This window comes from Dipodomys ordii, unplaced genomic scaffold, assembly GCF_000151885.1.
Source record: "Dipodomys ordii isolate 6190 unplaced genomic scaffold, Dord_2.0 Scaffold3, whole genome shotgun sequence".
Classification (NCBI taxonomy): Eukaryota; Metazoa; Chordata; class Mammalia; order Rodentia; family Heteromyidae; genus Dipodomys; species Dipodomys ordii.
The window spans coordinates 15,605,691-15,629,093 of record NW_012267219.1 but is presented as its reverse complement, the minus strand read 5'-3'; the positions used below and the strand labels follow the sequence as shown (position 1 = coordinate 15,629,093).

General features: G+C 35.3%; 1 protein-coding gene across 1 annotated transcript in view; it reads left to right on the top strand.

The window, feature by feature from the left end:
- Positions 1-23,403, top strand: part of Osbpl8 (oxysterol binding protein-like 8) — a 142,859-nt gene that overhangs the window by 63,250 nt on the left and 56,206 nt on the right. The window contains exons 4-5 of the mRNA XM_013018747.1: positions 1,247-1,280; positions 8,199-8,336. Of these exons, the coding sequence (XP_012874201.1) occupies positions 1,247-1,280; positions 8,199-8,336 (172 nt within the window). The remainder of the gene's footprint in view (positions 1-1,246; positions 1,281-8,198; positions 8,337-23,403) is intronic.

Here is a 23,403-nt window from a genome sequence, read left to right as displayed (position 1 = left end):
AGCCACAGCGCCACTTCCGGCTTTTTGCTTATGTGGTGCTGAGGAATCGAACCCAGGGCCTCAGGCATGCAAAGCAAGCGCTCTACCACTGAGCCACCTTCCCAGCCCCCCCTTTTTTTTTTTGTCACAGTGCATTACTGTTCCCTCTTGCTCTTTTAAGTAAAAACAGTGTCATCAGTGGAGTTCCTTTTAACTTTAGTTTTGATATGTTACTATAGCTGGTGTTTGAAAGGAAGGAAAGCTGACAATGGTTCCCACTAAAGGCAGACTAATTTAATCAATTAACAACATTTAGAGAAATAACATTAAAATAGTTATTTGATTAATAGGTCAGGAGTATTTTACCTCTTTCTTGTCTTTGTAATCTCTTTATTCAAGAATTGAGTCTTTTGCCTGATGTGGTAGTACACCCCTGTAATCTCAGCATTTGAAAGACTAAGATTGGGAATGGAAAGTTGAAAATTAGTCTGGAGTACATAGCAAGCTTGATGTCAACCTGGAGCATATAGCCAGACCCATCTAAATACATACATCCATACATACGTACATACAACTGAGTCTTGAGTTCTTGAAATGCCAGAAGCTCCAGCAATATGCTTGAATAGTGTATTTTAAGAAAAATTTACCTAACTCAAAATTTCCTTCTAACGAATGCTTTCTTTTTGCCATTTGAGAAGAATATTGTTGCACTTTGATGTCTTTGTTGAAACTCTTTGCACAATGCTTGGCACATAATAAATACATAGTAAATGCTTGTTTTCTTTTCTGTAGAAGAAACAGACTAAATCTATAATATTGAGTACTTTCATGGCATCAAGTACTAATATTTAATAGTGCATGAGTATTGTATATTTTTAAACTGCCTTAAACTTTAAGAATAACTTTGGCTTTTACATTTTTAAATAGATTTCCACTCCTTATCTTAATCTTGAATTATATTTGAAAATAATTTTTTAACTTGAGTAGCTTCAAAACAAAACACTTTTGTGATTCTATTTTTCTCTTCTTACCTTTCTATCCTCAAATTAAAACATGTTTGATAATGCTTAAGCCAAGGTCTTTTTGGTGTGGAAAGGGGATATCTCATGAGTTATGATAATTAGAATTCAAGTGCATGTGCTTTCTACTTATAGACTAACGCTGTTTTCCTTGTCCTTTTATTTCACTGCTGCTTCCGTCCTGATGCACTTTCTTCTTCCTCGTTTGGATTGTATTTGTTTGCTCCTCAATTATTCTGCACTAAAAGCTTGGTGATAGCAAAGATATCCTTGGGCAATCAAGTAAGTAGCTAAAGTTTAAATTTCATTTTCGGGGACATGGTAGTATTTCAATGTGCACATAGAAAAGTCAAGTACTATTTCAGTTTTGATCTGCCTCGCTTTCTAGGCATTGAAATACAAGGTAGAGTAAGAATGTCAATCAATGCTCAAAACCCATCAATCTCATTGTCATCTGAAATTCATAGTGTTTTCTTTTACATTATGATTAATCTAAAGAACGCATTGTTTATTTAGCTAATTGTATAATTTATAATTAGCCCTCTTCATAGTATTTCCTAAAATCATATAAAGCATGAAACACTACTCAAGATGATACAAGGAACTTACTGCCATATGAAGGTTTTGCTTTTCTTCATCAGAATTTTTCTGTATAATTTTATATTAATTTTTTTTTGTCATTCATGGGGCTTGAACTCTTGGACTGGGTGCTGTCCCTGAACTCTTCAGCTCAAGGCAAGTACTCTACCACTTGAGCTACAGCGCCACTTCCAATTTTCTGGTGGGTAATTGGAGATAAGAGTTTCATGGACTTTCCTGCAGGGCTGCCTTTGAACCAAGATACTCAGCTCTCAATTTCCTGAGTAGCTAGGATTATAGGCCACTGGCGCCTGGCTTTTGAAATTTTTGTATATTGAGGATGTTAAAAGTGAAACATGTTTTTTCTTAGGATTTTACTTTAAAATTAGATCCAATTTACCTCAAAAATTTTACTAAGTTTTTTTTTTTTTGAGGGGAGGATAGGAACATTGTGTCACCCTTTTAATATATCCAATGAATAAAACATGTAACCTGCCCCCTAAGGGGTTTTAGTATCTGTAGAGGAACACAAGCATATTAAAAATTGTGGAATTACTAGAAGGAAAAAGAGCATCATAGATCATCTAATAAAACATTAATATCATAGATGAAGAGCCTGAGGCTAAATGGTTGAATATCTAAGAAGCTGCAATTGGTTGTTGGCCCAATGTACCTTTTTTCTATTCTTTTTATCTTTTTTGTTGGTCATGAGGCTTGAACTCAGGGCCTGAGCACTGTCCCTGGGCTTTTTTTTTGCTCTAAACTAAGCTCTTTACCACTTTGAGCCACAGCTCCACTTCTGTTTTTCTGGTGGTTAATTGGAGCTAAGAGTCTCACAGACTTTAGTGACCTGGCTGGCTTTGAACCACAGTCCTCAGATCTTAGCTAGGATTATAGGTGTGAACCACCAACACCCAGCTCTTTCTATTCTTATTAAAAAAATGAAACAACTACTTTGCAGAATTCAAGCATAACAAAATAAAAAATGATGCATCAAAAAATAAAGAATTTAATTCTGTTTAATTGCAGTGTAAGAAATAATACTAATTCAGGAAATTTTACTATTCATCTCTCAGTTATCAACTGTTACAAGCCATTTTAATGCTTGCTCATTCTTCAACATTCAAGGAAGAGGAACTGGGTAAAATAATAACAAAGACTTTTTTCTATGCTAAAAAATCTTGTCACCTAAATTGGTTATTTCCCCTTCATACCAGTTAAAATACATAGGTATTTTTTCTCTAAAAGGAGATAATATTCAAATTTTAAAAAATTTAAATTTGCAACAATTCACAGTATTTAAAATATACAGTTCGTTGTACAACCAGAAGTAGAAAATTGTAAAGTAGAAGAAAAGAATACATTCTCTTAGATTTTATGTGCTTATGACTCTGACTTATAACTTAAAAGTTTATTATATCTTAGTTCCTACAAAGGGCAGACCCAAGAATTTGAAACTTTTTAAATTATGCAGTTTTTATGTTTGTAAATTGAATTCATAAAGGAAAGAATTTGTATTCTCCAGTACTATTATTAATCATTTTGGGTCATTTCTACTAAGATTAGTAAAGTACCATGACTAGCCAAGTAGGTTACATGCACTACAAGTACAACCAGCAGAGGGCACTGTAACATTATCTTTAGTAGGCAAGCCAACTCAAACTAAGCTGATTAATTTGCCAAATTATATATTCAGTCATTTAGCAAGTATTGATCAGCTATGTGCCAGTGTATATAGACAGAACAAAGTCACTGCCATTATCAAGCTTCAAGTGTTCCACTATTATGAAGATAACAGGATGCATTGTAGTGTTGTTTTTGTTATTTGTTTTGTTTTTGGGTTTTTTGGTGTGTGCTCGTCAAGGCCTCAGCACTGTCCCTGAACTTTTTTTCCTCCTTCAAGTCTAGCGTTCTAGCACTTGAGCCACAACACTTTGGCTTTTTGGTGGTTAATTGGAGATAAGAGTCTCAGGACTTTTAGTATCTGGAGAGGAATACAAGGATATTAAAAATATATATATATATATATATATATATATGACAGCCCTGGCTATCTTCCAGCCACAATTCTCAGATCTCAGCCTTTTGAGTGGTTAGGATTACAGGTGCAAGCACCAGTGCCTTGCCATGGTATATTATACAGAACCTCTTCTTTTGTCTCTATAGTTATTAATGATTGTGAATGGAGTGATAGAAAACAAATAGAAATATAACATTTCTGTTTTTCTGTAAAGAGGTATACTCTATGCATTGCTATTTGTATGTACTCTTCTCATTTCAAGGTTATCAATATCATACACTTTCTACATTGGTTTCACATAGCTTAAAGAGCCAGATGTGGTGGTGAACCCTATAATGTTAATAATCAGGGAACCAGAAGCAGGAAGATCATGAGTTTGTGAGTTCAAGGTCAACTTTGGCTATATAGTGACACACACACACACACACACACACACACACACACACACACACACGACTAAAAAGAGTTAAAGAGAAATAAATTTTCTTTCAGAACTATTTCTTTGTTTATATAGTGAAGTCAGAATTCTAAGGCATACTTTAACTCCACCAGTGTTTTTTTTCCTTACAACATTTTAAATTAGCTTTAACTATTCTGTAGGATAGTGTTGTACACATAATATATATGACATTCATAAATAATAGAATATAATCAAATACTGGACATATATTAAACCTATAACTCAAGCTAAGAACTAGAATCTTAAAAATAACTCTTGTCAGCTGGGCACTGGTGGCTCACTTCTGTAATCCTAGCTACTCAGGAGGCTGAGATCTGTATATCACAGTTCAGAGCCAGCCCAGGCAGGAAAGTCTGTGCAATTCTTATCTCCAATTAACTACCAGAAAACTGGAAGTGGTGCTATGGCTCAAGTGGTAGAGTGCTTGCCTTGAGCTGAAGAGCTCAGGGACAGTGTCCAGGCCCAGAATTCAAGCCCCACAACTGACCAAAAACAAAAACAAACAAAAAAGCCCCCCCAAACTTCTATGCTTCTTTTGTCTTTTTTCTCCATGCCTGGCCCCATAGGGTTTTTTTCTTTTTAATGAATAGGGTTTTTTTTCATTATTGTTATTTTAAAATTACACCTGTAGCCCTAAGTTTTTCTTGGTTATTGAACTGATGGTTTAGCACCATACATATGTATTTTACTGTTTTGTGCTTTTTCAATTTTATTATGGGATCATTAAACCAATCAATAATTTTCATGTAATGAATTTGTTTGGATATTTGGCTAGTGCTTTGTTATTTTAAAAGGAATTATTGCCTATCCTAATTTGCTTTTATATTGTAAAATCTTTCAGGTTTTCTCAATGAATTTGTTTCTTTTATTTTCATAGAAGTATTCTTTGCCTGTGGTATGATGCAGAGATCTGTCTGTTTTTCCAGAGTGATATCCTGGGTGTCCCAATACTATTAATTTAGTGGTCTTTTTTTTTCTCTTACCTTTATTACATGTCTCTACATTTGCCAGTTTGTTTCCGAGAGCTCTCTAGTGTGTTCTTTAGGCCAGTTTATTTTATTTTTGCATTTTAAATTTCAGGATGATGGTTATTTTGTTTTTGTGCCATTTCTGGGGCTTGAACTTAGGGCCTGAGTACTGTTGCTAGTTTTTTTTTTTGTTTGTGTGTTTGTTATGTTTTTTTTCTTCTCAAGGTTAGTACTCTAGTACTTGAGCCACAGCTCCACTTCTTGCTTTTTGGTGGTTAAGATAAGAATCGCATGGACTTTCCTGCCCAGGCTAGTTTTGAGCCATGACCTCATATTTTAGCCTTCTGAGTACCTAGGATTATAGCCATGAACCACCAATACTGCCTCCCAATCTCAGTAATTTTTTTAGCAATCAGATGAATCTTAGATTTAGTAACTGAATGAGCCTCTATACTTTCTGATAATAAAAATTTCTAAAGATACAAAGCAAATTAATTGTTTCTTTCAATAAGATTTCATTCAATACTTTTAGCATGCCAGGATACAGTACCTTCAATATGCCAGGAAACATACCAAGAACTGAAAATTTAAGGGAAAATAAGGCAGACCAAACTTACTCTTAAGAAATTTAAAGTCTAAAGCCGGGCACTGGTGGCTCACGCCTGTAATCCTAGCTACTCAGGAGGCTGAGATCTGAGGATCGCGGTTCAAAGCCAGCCCGGGCAGGAGAGACTGTGATCTCCAATAAACCACCAGAAAACCGGAAGTGGCGCTGTAGCTCAAGTGGTAGAGCACTCGCCTTGAGCTGAAGAGCTGAAGGACAGCGCCCAGGCCCAGAGTTCAAGCCCCACGACCGACAAAAAAAAAAAAAGAAATTTAAAGTCTAGTGGAGAAAAACAGACTATAGTCAATAAGATTTCAACAATATCACACCTACAATGTAAACCATTTAGTATTAGGTGTTAAGAGTATAGCTGTGAAATGGTAGGCAAATAACCATAAAATTGATAAATTGTGCCATAGTAAAATAAGACCTTATTTAGTAAAGAGCATTATGAAGAAACCAGAGAGCTTTTCTGAAGAGACGAAATTTGAGCACTGACAACAAATGAGAGGAGCTAGAAGAAGAAATAGAAAGGCCCTGAGACCAAGAAGGCTGTTATGGCAAGAGCCAAGTTACTTGTGACAGAAGAGAGGTGGAGAATGAGATTGGAAAGTTAGGTGCTAGACATTTAGATCATGGATTTGATTATAAGTATAATGGGAACCATTGAGGGTACTTCTACATGATGGCAATCTGATTTGCCATCTAAAAGGATTGAGCTTTTGTTTAGAAAATGAACTCTGCATATCCAGGAAGCAAGGTAACATCTGGTACCGTGGCCTGTAGAAATGTTGCCTTGATTCAGAGTAGTAGTTGTGGAAATGGAACAGTAGTGGGATTCCAGAACAATTTTGAAGTACAGTCTAAAATCATAGATAAAAGGATGTAAGATATGAGAAAGGAAAATCAAAGGCCCTATCTTAGGTTTTTGGCTTGAGAAAATGGAGGAGAAAGAGTACTGATGCCATTACCTATAGAGGAGGAGAGGCAGATCTAGAGTTTAAGCAGAAGCTAGAAATAGGTTTAGGAAAACTTGAGATGTCTGTTAACTAAAAGACATAATTGTAAGGCTTAAACTTGCCTATGTAAGTTTTAGTTTAGGAGATATATAAATTTAGGAACTTTCAGGCTATAGTTTTTTTAATTTTTTTTGAGTTGGTGATATAAATTACTTTTTTGTACCTTTACTTAAATTAAGTGAAAGGTTTGTATTTTTATTTTGAAATATAAGGAGCTAAAATATTGAAAATGAACACAATGAGACGTATTAAAGCAAACTGATTAAAAATTGTGACAAAAATGTGAATGTGAAAATTTAAAACTAGAGAAAGTCGAGATTATTCTTCTTTTGCAGGGGTAGGGAAAGGGAGGTGCCAGTCCTGGAGTTTGAACTCAGGGCCTAGATGTTGTTCCTGAACTTTATTGCTCAAAGCTAGTTTTCTACCACTTGAGCCATAGCTCCAGTTAACTTTTTTGGTGCTTAATTGGAGATAAACATTTCACGGACTTTCTTGCTTGGGGTGACTTCCAGCTGTGATCCTCTGATTTCAGTCTCCTGAGTGCCTATGTGGCCACACCTGGCCGCCTCATTCTTTTTTTTTTTTGTCAGTTGTGGGTCTTGAACTCTGGGCCCAGGTGCTGTCTCTTAGCTCTTCAGCTCAAGGCAAACACTCTACCACTTGAGCCATAGTGCCACTTCCGGTTTTCTGGTAGTTAATTGGAGATAAGAGTCTCATGGACTTTCCTGCCCTGGCTGGCTTTTGAACTATGATCCTCAGATCTCAGCCTCCTGAGTAGCTAGGATTACAGGTGTGAGCGCTGGCACCCAGCCTCTCATTCTTTCTTGAGCTGAAACTAAACTGCCTGAAAAGACAGTAAAAGAGTCAGATTCTTAGACTCTTGGAGTGTTTTTATTTTCTCATCTTTTCTTTTCGCTTCTTCTTTTTAAAAAAATCTGTTTTCATTGTTGCCCTGTATTAGCAGCATAGGCAAAAGGGTGAGAAGCATCTTCAAAGTACCATTTAAATTGATTATTGTGATAGAAAAATATAACAAAAACACTTTGGAATCAAATAAGTTAGAATCTTACCTTTTTTATTTACTGACTAGTTTTAAGACAAGAATAGAAATTTTGGGAAATAGAAAATGTTATTTTATACTGCTAATAATTTGCATGTTACTGGTAAAACTGAATATTGTTTCATATGCTTTTTGACCATTTGTATTTCTCCTTTGAAATGCCTTTGTCTTTTGCCCGTTGTTCATTCTACTGGCACATATAAAGAGTAGAGGCACACAGCAAATACCAGGGTGCTGCTCATTATCAGTTGGGTGTGTATTTTCATTTTATAATGTGTGTTTCTTGCATATTTCACTCACTGAGACTGTCAGTTTTCTCTTGGATTTGTAGAAAGCCAACATAAAACAAAATATGATTATGTGAATTTATAGAAGTATTGAGTAAGAAATACGTATATATTTTGAACATTTGACTCATAATTTGAATCCATATTGTTGTCAAATAAATCTTCAACCTTAGTACTAATTATTTTACTTCTCTTTCTTTGAGCTATTGTAGCAAACAGTGACGAATCTCAAGTTTTGACACCAGGAAAGATGAATCAACGCCAAGGAAAAGAATCATACTCAACACCAACTAAGGATTTACACCAGCCATCTCTTAGTCCTGCCAGTCCTCACAGCCAGGGTAAGAAGTTGTGGTTCTTTATTCAAAATGTTAAAAGTTCTCTCTACTAAGTGTAATTGAAGTATCTGAATAAAATCTGGCGTGTATAGCTTTCATATATAATTATAAATGTTCTTCTATGATACTATACCACAATTTGGTTTTTGCTTTTGTTTTATGTTTTTGAGACATGATTTTGCTCTATAGTTCAAGATAGCTTGTTACTTGTAATCCTACTTTTACAATTATAGGAGTTCATTACTTTGACTGGCTGGTCTTACTTAAAAAAAATATTGGTTACAATATAGAATCTGTAACTACATCATTGTACTTTTCTGTGTTCTACTAAATTAAAATCCATTTAGCTGTCTTTAATTTTTTTATTCAACAATATTTTACCATTTGAATTTAGGGCTTCATGCTTCCTAGGCTGGTACTCGACCACCGAGTCATGCCTTCAGCTCTGTTTATTTTATTTTTTAGAATAATCACATTTCTCTGCATAGCTAAGCTACAATTTCCCAATTTAAGCTCCCTATAGTTGCCGGTCTTACAGGTATGTGCCTTCAGTTTGAGGACAGATACCTTGTGTCAGAGCTGGCCTGAAACTGTGATCCTCCTCTCCTTTTTCTTAACCTCTCATATAGCTAGGATTCAGGTATGAAACACTGTGTCCAGCTTCTGTCTTGAATTTTGAATGCCTCTCTACTCATGCATGATTTTGAAACATATCATGTAGAAAATATTCATTTACCAAATTATGCAGAGCTTTCAAATGTTGACTCACAGTGTGTCAAAACTATGTGTGCAAAAGGTTTGTGATTAACATTTGTAAGTGAAACACATACTTTTCCTGTGAATGCATGAACACAAAGAATCCAGTGATTACTAATAGAGTTTGGTGGCCCTTGCCTTGATTTGTGCTTAGGTGCTAGCAGTTTTGTCCATTATTACTTTTGCACCATCAGTGAAAATGTTAGCACAATGAAAAATACTATGAAACTGGATTGTACCGTCAGACTATAAAAATGATCTTACAGTCCCCCACAGGTTAATGGATCATACTTTTTAATTTATAGTTGCTTAGTTTTATATAGTAGATTCTGACAGCTCGTTTAATTAAATGTTCCAAATTATCTTGTACTACTGAGAACTCCAGTGGAAAAACTTTTGTTTTTACAACTGAGAACTTGAATTTACTTTTTAAAGTTAATATATTTAGGTAATCCCTGGTCTGTGTTTTTACTTTTTATAGTGTCAGTTGCTTAGTCAATTGTGTTTGAAATAATTAAATGGAAGTTTCCAGAAATAAATAATTTGTATTCCATTTTAAGTAACATTATAAATTCTCAATAATGTCTTGCTCTGTCCCACCAAGAACATGAATCATCCCTTTGGCTAGTGATACTCAACCTTGGGACACAATAAATACCTACTATCTTCTGGTGACTGAGAAAGAGGGAGAAATAAAGAAGGGAAAGAAGAGGGAAGGAGGAAGGAGAAAGGGAAGGAAAGAGAGGAGGAGGGAGGGAGACAGATAAGCCATACTCATGTAACTTTTTAAACAGTACATTGTTATCATTGCTATGTGTTATTGTTGGTAATCTCTTTCTAGTTTATAAATTAAATTTTATTAGTGATGTATGTATAGTAAAAAAAACATAGTATAATGCATCTATAGTTCAGTACTATATGTGTGGGTTCAGTGATCCACACAGAAAGTTATCCCCTGTGGATAAGAGAATGGCAGCTATCATACTTAATTATTTTTTTAGTTAAATTTAGATGTTGGCATATTTTACTGGCTGTGTGATTCGTATGGTTTATATGTGTTATCACTTGATGAATTATCCTTTGAGATTAAGTTTTTGTAACATTTTGTAAAGTAAATATAGGTTGACCATATCTTATCCAAAAATCTGAATTCCAGACTATTACAAAATTGTAGGTTGACAAAATTTGAAGCTGACATGACACAGAAGTAGAAAAATTCCATACCAGACTTTGTGTGTCAGTCATAGTCAAAACATAAGCACAATAAATTTAACTAAAGCTATGTGTACAAGGTATATACAAAACTTAAATGGGGGGCTGGGAAGGTGGCTCAGTGGTAGAGCGCTTGCCTTGCATGCATGAGGCCCTAGGTTCGATTCCTCAGCACCACATAAGCAAAAAAAAAAAGCCGGAAGTGGCGCTGTGGCTCAAATGGTAGAGTGCTAGCCTTGAGCTGAAGAGCTGAGGGACAGCGCCCAGGCCCAGATTTCAGGCCCCACGACCAGACCCCCCACCCCCCCAAAAAAAAACTTAAATGGATTTGTGCTTAGACTTAGTTGCCATCTCCAAGTTATTTCATATGTATATAAATTCCAAAATCTATAGTCCTGAAATTAAACATTTCTGGTTCAAGTATTTCAGATAAATGTACTAAGTTATTTTGATATAATTTTTTTCTCCATTGTTTTATATGAGAACATTTTAAAATATATGGTATTATGGAAACTTTTAAAATTTGAAGCAACTACTGTGTTGTATATTGATTTGTAGCTAAATATTCATAGGTAAGCCATGAAGAAATTAATATTTGTACACAATGATTGTCATTGATGTACTTGTTATTAATTAAATTTATTGTAAAGCAAAATATCTCCCTCTAGCTTACCTACTGTAGTTAAACATTACAGTTGCAATCATCAGAGTTTTGTTTGAAATATTATAGACCTGTTAATTCTAGATTACAAAGATCAACTACTAGAGGTAATAAACAAGTATCTAGAAAGTCTCCTTGGTACCAAACTTACCATATTTCAAGTCCTCATAACTAATATTTCACCTAGTCATCAGTAGAAAGATTAGCGCTCCAAAAGTTTACTTTAAAATATTTTTTGCAAGGAAGATCTGTCTTTAGTTTTTTGAGGAAGCTCCATTCTGATTTCCAGTATTTGCACCAACAATACGAATGTACTTTTCCCTCAAATCCTCACCACTAACCATTGATTGATAATGACTAACATTTTAAACCCTTCATGTGTCTAAGAGTTATATATGTGTTAGTTTATAGAATTGTTATAAGAACCTTATGGATTTCATTTTTTTTTTTGTCGGTCGTGGGGCTTGAACTCTGGGCCTGGGCGCTGTCCCTCAGCTCTTCTACTCAAGGCAAGCGCTCTACCACTTGAGCTACAGCGCCACTTCCCCTTATGGATATAAATCATTCTCCCCATTTTACAAATGAGGAAACTGAGTGGTTAGTATGGGTTTACAGAGTTAGTATGGAATTAATTGGGCTGGAATGCGAACCTAGATATAACTGGAAATTGATTATTTTCACTTTCAGGCAATTTACTTTTGTTTACAGTTTTATTATATTTTTTCTAGACACAAAATTTCCAAACTTTAATTCTGTCTCCTGTGTGACTTAGTAAATCCCATTACATGTACAATGACTTGTTTAGAATTTTTTACATTTTTTCTAGATAGTACATAAGAGTGCAATTGCTAGGTAATATAGTAAGTGTGTAAGAAACCATTTTCCAGCGGGGATTGTGGCTTAGTAGTAGAGTACTTGTCTAACATGTATGAAGCCCTGGGTACAATTCCTCAGTATCACATAAACAGAAAATGCCAGAAGTGGCACTGTGGCTCAAAATGGTGGAGTGCTGGCCTTGAGCAAAAGAAGCTCAATGACAATGCCCAGGCCCTGAGTTCAGGACTGGCAAAAACAAAAACAAAAAAAGCTTTTGGCCAGGCACTGGTGGCTCACACCTGTAATCCTAGCTACTCAGGAGGCTGAGATCTGAGGATTGCAGTTAAGTCCATGATGGCAGGAAAGTTCATGAGACTCTTAATCTCCTATTAACCACCAGAAAACCAGACATGGTGCTGTGACTCAAGTGGTAGAGTGCCCACCTTGAGCCGAAGAGCTCAGGGACAGTGCCCAGGTCCATAGTTCAAGTACCACGACTGACAAAAAACCAAAAGACAAAAAAAAAAAAATCCAACGTTTTCAAAGTGGTTGTGCCACTTGTACATTCCATTTAGCAGCATGTGAACAGTCTAGTTGCTATATATCCTTGATAGTTTTTAGTCACTCTAGTGGACATGTAGTAGTGTCACAGTGCATTTTGAGCATCTTTTTCATATGATTACTGTGTATCCTTTGTGAAATGTCAGTTCATATTTTTGACCAATTGAAAATTGTTTTTTTGTATTGTAGCTTTACACTCAGTAATATATTTTGGTAACATTTTTTGATAGCCGTGCATCTCATACTTTCTTCTAATTTCATGCCTTACTGAAGTTTTATAGTGTCAAGACTGATTTGTCTCTTCATTTTCATTCTTACTATCACTATCCTAGTGACATCTTTGTTGTTTTATCTTTATACTGTATAGCTCTACAGCCTTCTATCCACTATTAGGAAAAATCGTGCCCCCTCTAGTATAATAGGTTCTATTTTTTGTGGGTTTTTTGTTGTTGTTTGTTTGTTTGGTGTTGGCCTTGGGGCTTGAACTCAGAGCTTAGTCACTGTCCTTGGGCTTTTTTTCTCTCAAGTCTAGTGCTCTACCACTTGAGCCATAGCTCCACTTTGAACTCTTTTGGTAGTTCATTAGAGATAAGAGTCTCAGGAACTTTCTTGCCCTGGCTTGTATTTCAACTGTGATCCTCAGATCTCAGCCCCCTAAGTAGCTTGGATTACACCTGCTCATGGCTAGGTTCATTTTTCTTAACAAAACAACCAGGCAAAACATACTGTTAGTGGGTAGGTGCTTGCAGGCAGCTTGTTCCTGTAATCCTTGTTACTCAGGATGCTGAGATCTGAGAATCCCAATTCAGAGCTAAACGGGGCAGAAAAGTCTGTAGGTCTCTTATCTCTACTTAATCACAAAACAGCTAGAAGTAGAGCTGTGGCTCAAGTGGTAGAGCACTAGTCTTAAGTAAAAATAGAACCCAGGCCCTGGAATAGCACCAAGTCCCTGAGTTCATCCCCCTGACTAGCACAAGAAAAAGGAAGGAAGGAAAGAAGGAAATAAATTACTGTTGCATATTAAGTGAAGTTATAATAGGGTAAAGTTTCTTATAGATATACGTGGCTGAAGATGGCATGGATCCTATGTAGTAGATCTCTAAGTGAAGTAACACAAAGAGCAAAACTAGCTAAATATCTGTATTTACTTCCATTCTGGAAAAAGCATTGGCTTAGTGTTGCCTAGAGCAGTGGCACCTGAGTCTGGCTTGTCTGAGAAACCACCTGGGTACTTTACTTAGATACAAATTCTATGCCATCCTTTCAAAACCTCTAGGGAAAGACTTGGTAACAAGTGTTGATAAAGCTCTCTAGATGTACCTTATGTAGTAAAATTTGGACTTGGGAAAGGAAACCAGTTATTGAGAGCGTACAAATGACAGCTTCTATCATCTGGTGGTCAAGGCTCTTAGTATGTCTGATTTACTCTATTGACACAATTTCATTTTGCATTTCTTCTTGTATAGTCCAGCTTAATGGCCTTCTTCACTGTGGTTTTAATTTTTCTGTTTCTCCACTGTGGCATGTCTTTCTCTTCCTGAACCTGCTCATTCCTGATGTTGCAGTTTAAACTTTTTCTCCTTTATAAGACTTTTTCACATGGATGTTTTCCTAATTTCCAAAATTCCCATGTCCATGTATGGTTATTACAGTGGGATTTATTTGCAGACTCAACCAACACAGTGTTAGTTGCATTAAATTACATGTTTAGTAAGTGAAGGATTATTTACCATTAATTAGTAATTTTGTCCATTCTCATTGCTCTTCTATTTATGCATATTAACTTATATCAGCTTACTAGATCATTATTGCTGAAAACAGTTCTTAAGTCTTTAACAATCTAGTTTCTACCATTTTTAGGTTTTTCTTTTTTTAAAAAAAGAGCTGAGGACATTTGACTGTCCTTATTAAACCCATACACATCAAGATAAACTGTTAAATGTTTGTATTATGGTTATAAATGAGATTATTCCAAATATTGTATATTTTCTTGATTGTTTCCTTATTCAGAAGCTAAGTTTCATGACGTAATAGTTTATATGTAAGTACTATTAGAATCTTAAGTAGGATGAGATTTGTTTTATGCTGACTTGTTTGAGTTTTATATATTTGAATTTTTTAATGAAGCAAGAAAGACATGTAGATAAATGAAGCTTGTTATCTCCCTTTCCATACCCTTTCCTCCTCTAGTTTTAAGTAAAAGCAGTGCCAAAGGAGTCTAGAGACTAAATTATACCTCATCTCATGGGTAGAAACTCTGTTCCCTATGGATTATGTTTAAAATTGTTACTTAGCAAGTCCTGATGTACTTGAGCTAATCCTTCCTTTGTGGTTGTGAAAAGCTGTTTTGTTTGCTTTTGTTGAGTTACAGTGTTTCATAATATACAATAATGCCTTAATTAAATGAGTCAATTTCAAGTTCTCTCTTCCTCTTCTTTTCTTTATTTGGGTGGTACTAGGAACTGAACTCAGGGCTTTGAACTTTCTAAGCAAACATTCTACCACCTGAGCTGTACTGCCCAGTCATTTTACTTTTTAGTTAGTTTTTCATACAAGGTCTTGCACTTTTGCCTGGGAAGGCTTTGGACCATAATCTTTTTTGAGTAGTTAGAATTTCGTGTTTCTATCACCTACTCAGCCCAAATTAATATTTAAATGTTTGAAATTTTGAATCATTTTAGAATAAAAAGTTTTGCTCTGTAAACCATTTTAGTTATGTTAGAGCATGCTAATACTGTCTTTATCTTTTCCCTTAGCAAATCCTCTTAAGCCTACAAAATTCTTCACCTTCAATACTTTGACAACACTAAAAATGAAATGAGTACATATTTACAACTTAATAGTACATATTTACAACTTTCAAGGAGATTTTCTTTGAAACAGTTTAGTAGTGTGAAGATATATCAAATTCCCTAGGGTTACTGAGACATTGTGGGTATAATCTCAGATGGGGTTAACTGAGAGTACCTTCATTTAAAGTAGTACACAGATAAAAGGACACCTGAAAGTTACCTTCTTCCATGAATCGAAGCAGTTCCTCCTTTCTTGGTAAGACTTTTGTAGAGCAATTCTGACCATAGAAATGTAACATACAGGGGGGAGGGAAAATGGGAGAAAAACTAAGGGAGAGGATAACAATGTTCTACAATAAATGTACTCATTACCTTACTTATATAACTGTAACCCCTCTGTATGTCACCTTTACAATAAAATAAAATTTTAAAGAGCAAAAACAAAAAAGTAACATATATGTTCTTGAATAGATGTGTTATATTTCATGAGAACTATTTTGTATGAGAGAGGACTTGAAATTTTTCCTATTTGTCTCCCACTGTCTTTATAAAAAAATTATCCTATGTGATATATTTTAGTTTGCAATCATAGGCTATTTTTGATAGAAATATTATAGAGATTTATGACTTTTCTTCTGAGTTTCTGATTCTGTAATACATTAGATATCTGAAGTTCGTTGTTTCATAGGAAACAGATATTGTCTGTGTTGAAATTGAGGTAGTTGCTACATAGAACTAAGGAAGTACCTATAAAATACTAAAAGAATATAATATTGGATAAATTAAAATAAAGCATTTAAAAATAGCTCTAAATAAAACATTTTAAAATAGCTCTTGTAAAATGTTACAAATTCTGTATTTAACTCTTTTAGTGCCTCTGCAGAGGAAACAAAATAATAGGAAACAGGTATTGAAAAGTAAGAAGGAATAAGTTCTGCTTTTTAAAATCATCTTTACAAAGGTGAGAGGATTGATTATTCTTCCCAAGCCCTCTTAATTACTTTTTTAACCCAAGTGGAAAGATAAGTACTGAGAATTCTAAAGGTTTTTTTTTTGTTCTTGAAAATGTCTTTTTTAAAAAATATTTTTAACATAAGATAATATTAAAGGGATTTAACCTCCTTTTACTTTGAAGATCAAGATGAAGATCTCCCTAGCACAAGTGGTTAAGAGTTTTATCTGTGCTGCTAGACTAACATTTGAGGAATTTATAGTCAGACAGTATTTTAATACATGTGTAACAGAGTGATGCCATATAATTTACCATGTAATATTTGCATCATTTCTAGGAGCAAATAGCTTTGTGGAATTTTTTTGTTTCTATTCCTTTAGACTTTGAGACTTTGAAGTGTATATTAATTTTATTTTACAGTGAAACATGGAAACTTTAGCATAGTCATCTCTTTCTAGGTGAAGGAAGGTTGTTCATGACAGATGGACTAATGTCCCCTGGAAAGTACAGGATTTCCAAGTATCTTCTCCATGAAATTGGCATTTACTGAACCTGTGTTATAGTTGTTTTTTACTAGTAAGAAAAACAAACCCAAAGATGTTATTTCAGCCTTTGTCTTCATGGATTTAATTTGTAGTTGAGAATTTTAGGGAAAAGAAGATAGAGAACTCTTGATAAAGAAATATGAAAATATGTAAATAAAATAGATAAAAATAAAATAGTGGCAAAATAGATGTTTAAAGAAAATCAAAATGTGAAGTAAAATGTTTTAAAGCTACACTACCAGCAAGTAAAGGAATTAGTAGGAAGAGAAAAATTATTTCTACTATAGTACCCCAAAGACTTATTTTTGCCATTTTCCCGGCTCTGTGAGACTTTCTCTGATGTGTGATCAAGGAAGACTGGAGAAAAGTTATGTGGCTACTTCAAGGTCTGGTTGGAAGGCTTGTCATGTGCAGTATAGGTAGACATCATTCTTGTTTGTTTTGTAAGGGCATAACTGTGCCTCATACTGGGCTAGATCCACACTGTAGCCTTGACACAAGGCTGCCTACAAAATTATAGTTGGATCTTCAGATGGTAGGCCTTTTATAAGAAATAGAGTTGAATTTTGCGGTCTGTGGATCTCCAAGTAGGAGGTCATTAGCAGTCAGAACTCCTGGGACTGTGATAGAGGGGGTTGCTAGAGATGGATTAGGCCTGTTCCAAGATCTGCAGTTGGTCCAAGGTTAGCAAACTTGTCACCAAGAGTACCAATGATCATGGAAGATAGGTACAGTGTTTTAAAGTTCATTTTTGGTTCTTCAAATAATTTTTACTTTAAATAGTAATTTTATGTTAAAAAAGTACTGAAATTTCCCTTGTGAAATTAATAACCAGCAGTATATTTTTCTTGAGGTCACTGTAGTACGGTTTTGTTTCCATCAAATTACAGATCCTCCCAGAATTCAACTCATTATTACTCTTTATTACTGCTTTACATTTTTAAAACATTCTATTGATTAAAACATATACACACACATACTTATGTATATGTGCATATGTATTTAAAAATTTTTTTTTTTTTTTTGGTCCAGTCGTGGGGCCTGAACTCTGGGCCTGGGCGCTGTCCCTCAGCTCTTCAGCTCAAGGCTAGCACTCTACCACTTGAGCCACAGCGCCACTTCTGGCTTTTTTCTTTTTGCTTATGTGGTGCTGAGGAATCGAACCCAGGGCCTCAGGCATGCAAGGCAAACGCTCTACCACTGAGCCACCTTCCCAGCCCCTGTATTTAAAATTTTAACCATATATTACGATTATGGTGTATGGCCAAGACAGAGATTGTATCATTACACTAGATTTAGGACTCAGAGCTATTCTGACTTACAATGTTATTTCCATTGGTTCTATTGAAGTGATTTTTTTTTCCTTCTTATCAACTAGTGTTAGCAAATATTTTGAGTTTACCAAACATTTTTAATTTTTTTAACATAAAGAATGATAATGGATGCCTTATTAAGTGTGTGTGTGTGTGTCCATAGATAGATATCTTGGCTAGGTCACTTTTATTTAGCTACTATTAGATATGGTAGGAAAGAATGTGATCCTGCTTATTTCACATTATTTATTAATGTTTTGTTAGCCTGCTTTGCTTCTCTAAAGTATTGCATTAAGAATTATTATTAAGAAATTATAGTTTGTATTTTTTGAATGTGTTCTATATATCAGGCATCAATTTAACAACATAAAAAATTTCATCTTTATGTACTATGAAATATTTAATGTACATTGAAGGATTCATAAAGTATATTTACAGCTTATAGAAGTCAATACTTTACATTTAGATCATAAGCCAACACCAGATTTAAAGGGATCATTTCCAGCATTTTACAAACCCTCATATGTATTTCCTGATCCTTATCTCTTTATCTCTTCCCTGTTATGACTTGTGATTGCCCCATATAACCACAACCCTCACCTCTATGTACATTTTCTTTATTTTTTATTTTTGGCCATTCAACAAAGCAGTTTATGAAAACAATGCATCTTGATCAATGTCTGTTTCCATTCTCCCCCATTCCTCCCCCTATGTGGATTTTCTTGTCTTGGTTTCATAATAATTTTATTCTCCCATATACATATCTAAACAATTTGTATTTATTTTCATCATGTTCACTTATTTACATCATATTCAAAGAAAACTTTGGAAAAATTTCACAGTGTATTTGAGGAAGAATAATTGAAGTACCACTTAGAACCAAAAACAGGTGTAGAAAGCTCAGCTTTGCAATGTGGTTGGTGGGTATTTATAGGTACAGCTATGCTTTTGCCCTAGTTTGACATGGTCTGATCAGTTAGCTGCCTGTGACTGGCTGATCATACATATGATCTTGGCTGAGATCTTGCTATCTGTTACAAAAATTAGGTTCCTGGTTGAGTATCAATGATCAGGCCTATAATCCTAGATACTCAGGATGCTAAGAGCTGAAACTCAATGTTCCAAGCCAGCCAGGACAGACTCTTACCTCCAATTAACCATCAAGAAGCTGGAAATGTGCCAGATGCCAGTGGCTTACACCTGTAATCCTATATACTTAGGAACCTTAGAGCTGAGGATCATAGTTCAAAGCCAGCCTCAGCAGGAATGTTCGTGAGACTGTTATCTCCAATTAACCACTAGATAACCAGAAGTGATAGAGTGCTAGCCTTAAATGAAAAAGCTTAGAGGCAGCACCCAGACTTGAGTTCAAGCCCCATGACTGACAAAAAGAAGCTGGAAGAGGGGATGTTGAGGTAGAGTCTCCCAATAGTAGTAAGGAAGTAGGTCACTGGAGTGTATGCTTGCGAAGGGTACATGCTGTCCCCAAACCCTACCTTTCAGTCTGTCTTTGCTTCCTGGCTGCCATGAAATGAGAAGCCTAAGCTTTGATTCTGTTCTGATTCTACCACCATGATGTTCCACATTATAGATTTTTTATTTCATAAAGTTGACACAAATTTCATAAAGCTGACACAACTCTTTTGTGGGGAGGGTTGGGCAAGATTATTAGTGAATCCTGGGAAACATGCAGTTTATCATTACTACTGATTTAGGAGTACACCTGGTAGAGATATGGTCAGGAAAAGTATTTTTGGCTTTTCAGTTCACAATATCCTCTCAGGAATAGGTAAAAGTTAGGACACCTTTGTGTACTTGGAATATCCTTAGCTGATCCAAAATTATAGGCATGGGTAAACTTAAAATCCAAGGTGAGAAAAGTACTTGGCAAAGCTGACTAAAGCAATTTGTGTTTAAAAAAAGAAATATGATGCAATGGCAAGAGAGGAGATTGTGTCCTAATCCTATATTCCATGTGTTGGTCAAATATATATATATGTATTCATATATCTCTTCAAACAGCCTTTTTCAACTGGAGTGCTATGACAGAACCCTGACAGAAATTGTTTTAAGTGAATATTTTCTCAATCCTGCTCCTCCCAACAAAAAAAAGATAGTATATGGCTGGAGATATTCTAAAAACAAAGGGGGAGGTAACAATGCTTGATAGAAAATGTACTCTTTACCTTGTTCATGTAACTGTAATCCTTCTCTACAGTATTTTTACAATAAAAAAACATATCTAAAAATACATGGAAAATAGCTAGTTCATCTCAAATGATACATGTCCTGGATATTAAGCTTAATTCTGTTTTAAAAAGAGTCGCAGGGGCTGGGAAGGTGGCTCAGTGGTAGAGTGCTTGCCTTGCATGTATGAGGCCATGGGTTTGATTCCTCAGCACCACATAAGCAGAAAAAGCCAGAAGTGGTGCTGTGGCTCAAGTAGTAGAGTGCTAACCTTGAGCGGAAGAGCTCAGGGACAGTGCCCAGGCCTAGAGTTCAAGCCCCGTGACCAATGAAAGAAAGAAAGAAAGAGAGAGAAAGAAAAAGAAAGGAAAGAAAGAACGAACGTACGTACGTCCCAGGCAAGAGGGGCTGCTTAAGTGAATTCTTTAAAAGCATGAATGGGAAGCAAAAATTTGAGACCTTAAAGAGTCTAAAATAGCTTTACTTTACCGTGTATGTAATTGGTAGTTTTGTTGGTTAGTAACTCTAAGCAATAAAGCACTTTCTTTTATAATTTAGTATGGATAGCATTCCTTACATTTTTAGCCAATGTTAATAACAATGGCCCATTTCTTTCTTGCTATTGTTTTTAATGTATTTAAAATGTACTATGTGATTTTTTTGTTTCTTTTGTATGTTCTTCCCCAATGGTATAACCCCCTTTCACTCTATTTGATGTTGTGCCCTGCATCTTGTATATATACATTTTTCTGATTTGGGGAGGGGAAGGGAAATAACAAAATGCTGAAAGGATACAGGTTGACCCATTGTAACAATGAGATGTGCAGGACACTATGTTGAAAGCCAACTTTACAACTTGGGGAGGTGGTGTTGGGGATGGTGGTAGTGGTGGTGGAATGGTAGGGGATAAACAAAGGAGGAGGTAACAATGCTCTATAGGAAATGTACCTATTACCTTACTTGTGTTACTGTAACCTCTCTGTACACTATTTTTACAATTAAAAAATTTTTAAAAAGACAAAAAAGAAAGTTGCCAGTTTTCATCACAACTGGTTTGTGACTAGCTTTCTTGAATTGACAAGTAGATTAGGTGTACCCAACTGACATTGAACTGAGAATTAAACTCTCAAGTTTAATTTCAAGTCCTGTTTAACTTTTTCTTATAATCTTCATTACATTTTTTTATGTCTTGAAAGACCAGCACCATCTGAATGCATTGGCTCAGGCCTATAATCCTCGCTAACTTTAGAGGCTGAAGCCAGGCTAGACAGAAAAGTCTGTGAGACTCTTATTGCCAATTAACCAGCAAAGAGCTGCACGTGGATATATAGCTCAAATGGCAAACGCTAGCCTTAGTAGGAGACCTTGAGTTCAAGCCACAGTACACACATACACACATACACACATACACACACACACACACACACACACACACACACACACACACACACACACACACACACACACACACACACACACAGGCAAGCACTGTTAAATAAGTTAATTGTAATTGTTTTTCTGTTCTGCTCTTTTTTCTGGCTCCTAAACTTGAACTCAGGGCCTGTGCTTGCTCAGATTGTTTGCTTGTTATGACTGGCAATTCCACCACTTGAGAGACATCTTCAGCTTGGGTTTTTCTAATTAATTGGAGTCTCACGGACTTTGCTGCCTGGGTTTGGCTTCAACAGAGCCTCCTAAGTAGTTAGGATTACAGACATAAGCCACTGGCCTCTGGCTATTTATCTATTTATAGTCCATGGTAACTTACATTTTATGATAATAATAAAAAAATAAACAAAAATCATCAAAGTACAAGTCTTTTACATTAGCCATTAACTTATTTTTTGTTATAAACTTGAACTACATTTGCCTAAGAAAAAAACATTGCACAGGAAATTGAGGTGCTTTTTGAAAATGTCCTTTCTAGCTTATATGGGATGATGTTGTGTATGACAAGAGAATCAGCCTTGAAATATGCATAGTGAAGAAAGGAAACTGAGTCTTATGATAAATTACCTAATTTAAAAAAACCCTACTACTGTTTTTAGTTTTTTTTTAAACCCTCTAAGTTATGACTGTTGTTGGTGTGTTTTTGTTTTTGTTTTGCCAGTCCTGGGGCTTGCACTGTCCCTGAGCTTTTTTGTGCTCAAGGCTAATGCTCTACCACTTGAGCCACTGGGCCACTTTCAGCCTTTTCTGAATAGTTTATTGGAGATAAGCATCTCAGGGACATTTCTGCTGAGCTGGCTTCAAACCTAGCTACTCAGCCTCCTGAGTAGCTAGGATTACAGATATGAGCCACTGGCACCCAGCATTATGACTGAATTTGTTAGGTAGATTTTCCAGTTGAAATTAAGAACTGTGATCAGAAAAACAAATCTAGGAACAATTGAGTAGAGCTTTTCAAATTGAATATAGGGACACAAGGGTAAATGGAGTTCTGTAATTTAAAATTCTTTGGAATTTTAAAGATTGGGTATAAGGAGATAGTGTGTGTGTGTCTTTTAAGAAAATAAGAAAAAAAAAGAAAATAAGAAATTATCTGTGATCTTACTAGTCTCTTAGTTTAACGACAGTATATAAAAAAGTGTTTCTTCTTGTTTCTGAGATAGTTTATTAATTTTTATAGAACAGTTTTAAGTGACTAGAAAAAGGTCACTGTTAGATTATATATTTTTTTGAAAAGTTTAAAATGAAGAGGCTTTGCAGCAACTCATTTGTTTCAAGGGAATGTGCATTAGAATGCATAACATGATTAAGATGCCACTTAATCTTCTCTGTTGATTGGTTTGCATTAACGCTGGCTTAATGACTAATATACACCTGCTAGAGGTAAAACTTAACACATTTATTCTCTGCTTTTCTCTTGTAATCCATCAAAATTGTACTTGAAAGTATATCTTTCCTTATGAATTCTTAATCATGGCCCAGGCAAGCAGCAGATTAGATATAAATCTAGACGCCTCAGGCAAGATAAAAAGTGTTATGCTGAGATCCATTTTTGAAGTAAGTAACAGCTGGAAAGAAAACAGAAGAGAAAGGAACTATGGCCAGATAGATACCAGGAAAACATAGTAGATGTCATTTAAAAAAACAAGGCTGCTTCTTGGAAAAAAGAAGAGAAAGTGACTTAATTACTTCATCCTGAATGGCTAAGTATTGATCTTCTTTGTTTTTCTAAAGCAGCAATTCAATGCAGGGCGTTACTCCCCTTACTCCATTACTAGTTCGATAAAAAGGTAAAACATTAGTGGAATAGCCTTTTTAATCAGTAC